At 47.5% G+C, this 5,462-nt stretch overlaps 1 protein-coding gene across 3 annotated transcripts in view; it reads right to left on the minus strand.

The window, feature by feature from the left end:
- Positions 1-1,511, minus strand: part of UBA2 (ubiquitin like modifier activating enzyme 2) — a 41,452-nt gene extending 39,941 nt beyond the window's left edge. The window contains exons 1-2 of one of the 3 annotated variants that reach the window (XM_073885414.1): positions 1,172-1,303; positions 170-206 (exon numbers count right to left, since the gene is read on the minus strand). Coding sequence is in view for 1 of the 3 variants with exons in the window: in XM_025854323.2 (XP_025710108.1) it covers positions 1,172-1,309 (138 nt within the window). In the remaining 2 variants the exon portion in view is untranslated. Of the gene's footprint in view, positions 1-169; positions 207-811; positions 826-1,171 lie in introns of those variants that run through there. The other 2 variants (XM_073885415.1, XM_025854323.2) reach the window with 2 other exon arrangements.
- Positions 1,512-5,462: the final 3,951 nt, after the last annotated feature.

Consider the following 5,462-nt stretch of genomic DNA (forward strand, 5'->3'; position numbering starts at 1 on the left):
TCATTATATAACCACCTAAACATTTTCTATTTGTACTTTCCACATTTATTACAAAAATTAAATCAAATAAAAAAGAATCAGCATTTTTCAGGTGCCCAATCCAGGTCTCGTCTATTACAAAACGGTTCTTTTAAACATGCAGTAGTTACCAGCTAAAGCACAATCGTACCTGGATCTGCAGTACAGAACTGGATGGGAAGACTAACCTTTTAACAGCCAAAGAAAAAATGTGTAAATTCTTTCCCCCCCAGTCACTCATTAGTTCAGTCTGCTACTTCTACTTTTTCCATTCCGTGCTTCCACCACACCTTAAGACAATTTAAACTCACATCCAAATTCCTAACATCCCCAATCTCTAAAAAGTTTAATATAAATAATTTAAAATTACAGCCACTCTACGTGAGTGCCAAAGTTAAAATCCTCACCAACATCTTTAACGACGTAAGCGAGTGTGTCTACGGAGATAACAATGACAGTCACGCAGATTGTACCCACAACAGAGGAGCGCGAGTCCCAAAGGAGTCCTGCCAGTTGCTTCGAGACCCAAGTAAGTTACTAAAACCCCTCTAAATCTCACTTTTCTTCTCATGTTAAAAAAAGTGGGATGAAAATGGCGTTTGCAACCTTACGGAGGTAGCGAAGATTAGATGCGTTAATGCAAGTTAACCGCTCAGAACTGCGCCGGGCTCGGGACAAGCGCTCAGTATGTACTGGCTCCTATTACCGCCACCCTCTGCTCTGGACCAGTATTTCTGAGTTAAGGGAGACCGCCAAAATGAAGTCACAACATCCACGAGACTCAAACAATCACCTCTGCCTCCCACTAAAGCTGGGGAACTGCTCTGAAGCGAAAAGACACGAGGCCGCTCCCACAGCCTACAGCCGCCACAAATTGGCGCTGCTAGGGACGCAGGGGGCGGCCGCGCGACGCGACGCCCGGAAGACCCCGGCCCGCGGCCTCTCTGGCGTCCCGAGCGGACCGGGCGTGCAGGGAGGCCCGCTCCAGCCCCGCCGAAGAGCGCCCTCTCCGCAGGCAGCCACGACCTCGGGGCTTCCAGGCCTGCTGCCGCCACCCCCGCCACCTCAACTCTGGTCCGGACCTCCGGAGCCCGAGCCCCCGGCCCCGGCAATGCCGCCCGCCATTCAGCCCGCGCGCACGCCTGGCCCTCACCAGGTCGATGTGGGAGAAGCCGGTGAGCACGAGGTTCTTGAGGAGCTCGCAGCCGATGCCACCCGCGCCCACCACCAGCACCCGGCCCCCGGCCACGGCCTCGGCCAGCTCCCGGGGCAGTCCCCGCGACAGTGCCATGGCGGGACGACCACGAGCCGCGGCGGAGGCGGAGGCGCGAGAACTGAGCCGCGACCGGAAGCAGGTGGGGGAAGGGCGGCCCAGCTTCCGTTCCTGCGCACTGCGGGCCGCCAGTTGGCGCCGAGCGGGCGACGCCCGGGACCTGTGGAGTGAACTGCCTGGGTCCACGGTGGGCTTTGCGCGAAGGAGCTGTCACACCTCCCGCCGTATTCCAGCCGGCCGTGTTTTTCACGCGCAAAGAACCGCTGTCTGGCTTTTGGAAACCTAAGGGCCACCTTTTAGCCTGGGGTTTGAACTCGCAGCCAAGGCTTACAGCTTAGAAAATAGATGTCCCTGTATGTAAAGAGCTCTTACAAATTAACAAGAAAACAGATACCACCCAAACAACAAATACAGGCCAAGGATGTGAAGCGGCACTCACAAAGAAAATAAATATGAGCAATAAACATAAAATTTAAACAAAGAAATGTAAAATAGTACTTAAATCATTTTCACTTATGAAGCCAGCAAACAAAAAAGTGCAACATTCCGTGTGGTCGAGAGATGGGAAAACAAGCATTCCCGTAGCTGTAAGTAAGGATTCTAAAGCAAAGCTTTTCTAGAGAGTGTTATAAGACAAACTGAGGCATATCTAAAAAATTTTATTTGGGCAAAACTCGATTAGAATTGGGCAGCATTCAGTCTAGGAGATAAAAAAGCTCTGAGGAGCTGTACAAAATGAAAGACTTTCATGGCTGGAAGAGAGAAGGAGCAAGGAAATTATACAAAAGTGGATTGGTTATTACAAGGTTACTTTAGGGGATTATCAGTAGATTACCTTTTTAATTTTTTAAATATTTAAGTAATCTCTACACACAATGTGGGGCTCAAACTCACAACCCTTAGATCAAGAATCACACACTCATCAGACTGAGCCAGCCAGGCACCCCTAATCAGGCAATTCCTGATGGACTGGTTTAAAATTCCATTTCTGGGAGAACCCTAACTGTAAGTCTCTGCTTGGTGATGCGAGACTTAGCCTAAGCAACTCCATTTGGGGCTTGTCTTTTTTTTTTTTTTTTTTTAAACAAGGGTAATTTGGAAATATGATTCAAAAATTCTCACAATATAACATTAAATAAAAGATACAAAACTATTGGGGCACCTGGGTGGCTCAGTCGGTTAAGCGACTGCCTTGGGCTCAGGTCATGGTCTCAGGGTCCTGGGATCGAGCCCCGCATCGAGCCCCGCACCGAGTTCCCTGCTCTGCAGGAAGCCTGCTTCTCCCTTTCCCACTTCCCCTGCTTGTGTTCCCTCTCTCGCTGTCTCTCTCTCTCTCTCTGTCAAGTAAATAAATAGAAAATCTTAAAAAAAAAGATACAAAACTATTTGTAAGATTAAATTTTGTAAAAACAAAAATATATTAAAAAGCAGGAAGAAAACCACAGTTAATATTTTGTGTATCTGTGTGTAATGGAATTGTGGATAATTTTTATTTCTTGTTTAGGCTTTTCTGTATTTCCAGATGCTCATGCTCCTCAAAGAAAATGCTAATTCTGAAATCAGAAAAAATTATCCCAAACACTAAAAGGAAGATAATTATGTAATGTGATCGAGGTGCTTGTAAAAAAGAAAGAAAAGGCTAAAAATGGAGTCACTTGTGCTAAACCAAGGTTAATACCTAACCTCATTGCAGTTTCAGCCTTTCTCAGGAGTGGAATTTTAAACCAATCAGTCTGGAATTTCCTGGTCAGCACTAGTGATTTAATCTGCCTGATAAGACCCTTGTAAGGTTAGGTAACCTTGCCTGAAATAATCTACTCTTCTAACTTCCTGTCCCACCATCCTTCTGCCAGTAAACACCTCCCATTTTGAACACCTCAGAACTCCTTTCTACTTGCTAGATGGGATGCTGTCAGAATCATGAATCATTGAATAAAGCCAGTTAGATCTTCAAACTCAATCAGCTGAATTTTGTTTTTTAACATACTAAATATTGCTACAACAGCAATCATATCACAATATGTAAATGTATGAAGTTAACATATTGCACACTTTAAATTTACACAATATTATATGTCAAATATATTCAGTAAGAAAAAAAAATTTTTTTTTTTTTTATTCATTCGCGACACAAAGAGAAAGAGAGAGAGCATGAGCAGCGGGAGAAGCAGGCTCCCCGCCGAGCAGGGAGCCCGATGCAGGGCTCGATCCCAGGACCCTGGGATCATGACCTGAGCGGAAGGCAGACGCTTAACCATCTGAGCCCCCCAGGCGCTCCTCAGTAAGAAAAAATTCTTAAAAGAAAAAAGGTAAAGATAGAAAACAGAGGAAAATGCTTTTGACTTCTGTGGTCTTTCTCATCAGCTGCTTGGTTCACCAACCGCACAACAAGCTGTTCTAGTCTCTGAGGAATACTCAGGCTGCTGTCCTGAGGCATGAGTGCAGGAAGTGCTGGAGTACTCCCTGGGGGGTGGGGAGGGAACCCCTGCACACAGCCGGGCTGCTGATGTTCCTTCCCTACAGAGGGCTGACTTTTACAAGGACCCCATCCTTGCGGTTAAATTTAAAGGAGGCCCTTCCCAGGATGCTGATATTACTTATCCCTCTGGACACTCAGGGAATGGGAGCCACCTTCCTTGGCTTCTCTCCTGCCTCCTTTCTCTTCCCCTAGACCCGTCTGGGCTGTTACCTAATTCTGAGGGCCTTTGCTTCTCTTTGTGGATTTGGATTTGTGTGCGTGAGTTTTGAGTCTAAAGTGTAAAATGCTTGCCCACCTTAACAAATTCAAATAGGATCCGAGGGCAGGAAGTGAAAGCTCCAAGTCCCACCCAGACCTAATCCCACTCCTTGGGGCCCTCGATGGCCTTTGTCTGTCCTTTAAGTCATCCCTACTCCCAGTGTGAGGCCAGAACTCAAGCCGCATGCATGCTCTTCTGACTGAGCGAGCCAGGTGCCCCTGCAGTTTTACGTTTAAAGGGGTTCACACGGGACTTATTTTCTCATTATCCTGTTTCCCTGACAATATATAACAACCTTACCCTCGTTTGCTGTGCTTTGCCTGGTAACTTCCTGTGACTGGTTCCATGCACCCCACATATCTTTATCTTCAGCGGAAGGTGGTATTTGAAGTAATAGCTTAGGACGTTTCAAGGAGTTACTCAGTTTTTCTGGGTATCTCCCATCTATATATAGGAGGTATACATAAACTTCTGTTTTTCACCTGTCAATCTGTCTTTTCTTATAGGGGGGGCATCTCAGCTAAGTACCTAGAAGGGTAAAGAGAAGATTATTCTTCCTCCCCTACGTGCCTAAAGCCTCACTGACCAGCAAGTTCAGTTTGTACACAGCCAGCCACTTTCCCTCGGGTGCCCCAGGAGGCAGGATCAGGTGGTGTTCCCACCAGTCACACGCTGCCCAGGAGAACCCCTCCTCATGATAATCTGGACCCTAATGTGTTATTTGCCAGGGTAGCGAATCAAATTGTTTATAGCAGTTTCCTTATCTATGCAGGCAAAAAGCAAGTCTGTACACAGTTGGTGGGCGTGTTTTCAGACTGCTTCAAAGTGTAGCAGAATGGAAGGGGTTAACATAAAAACCAAAAGGAGAAAGGGGAGATTGGAAAAGTGACCACCTGGAAGAAGGGACAATGTCCAGAATAGAGAAGGGACCCCTTTGCTGTGATACTGCAGGGGCAAAAGGTGGGACAGGGTGAGGGTGGGGACCGTGAGTAGGGAGAACACGGGGCAGGTCTAAACAGCTAGGTGGCCCTAGCTAAATATCAGGGTGGGAGCCTCAAGAAGCCGGGGTGGGCCGAGTGGTTCGGTCAGCATCCAGGGACGGCAACAGAGCGCAGTGAAGTACGGAGGCAGCAGAGGTGGGGTAAGAGGCTGACCGCTGCCCTTGGCTCTTCAGCCACTCTCCGTCTGACAAAGCCCATTAGGTTGCTTGTGCAGAGAACACCCGCAATCTGGGCTGGAGGGGAGCCACATTCTGAGCTGTCTCTGTGGAGACAAGCAACTTGCCCTGGAAGGGTAGACCGGTCCACAGCCAGAAGCTTCTAAATCTCACCGCAGCCCCAGCACAGGTGCCAGAAAGCAAAAAGGACCGCACTTAAAACAAAGAGTGAATAATCTGTGAGTCAAAATGAAGTAAAAATACACAAATCTGGACA

Source organism: Callorhinus ursinus, unplaced genomic scaffold, assembly GCF_003265705.2.
Source record: "Callorhinus ursinus isolate GAN/ISIS: 27379988/994484 unplaced genomic scaffold, GSC_fseal_2.0 scaffold61, whole genome shotgun sequence".
Taxonomy (NCBI): Eukaryota; Metazoa; Chordata; class Mammalia; order Carnivora; family Otariidae; genus Callorhinus; species Callorhinus ursinus.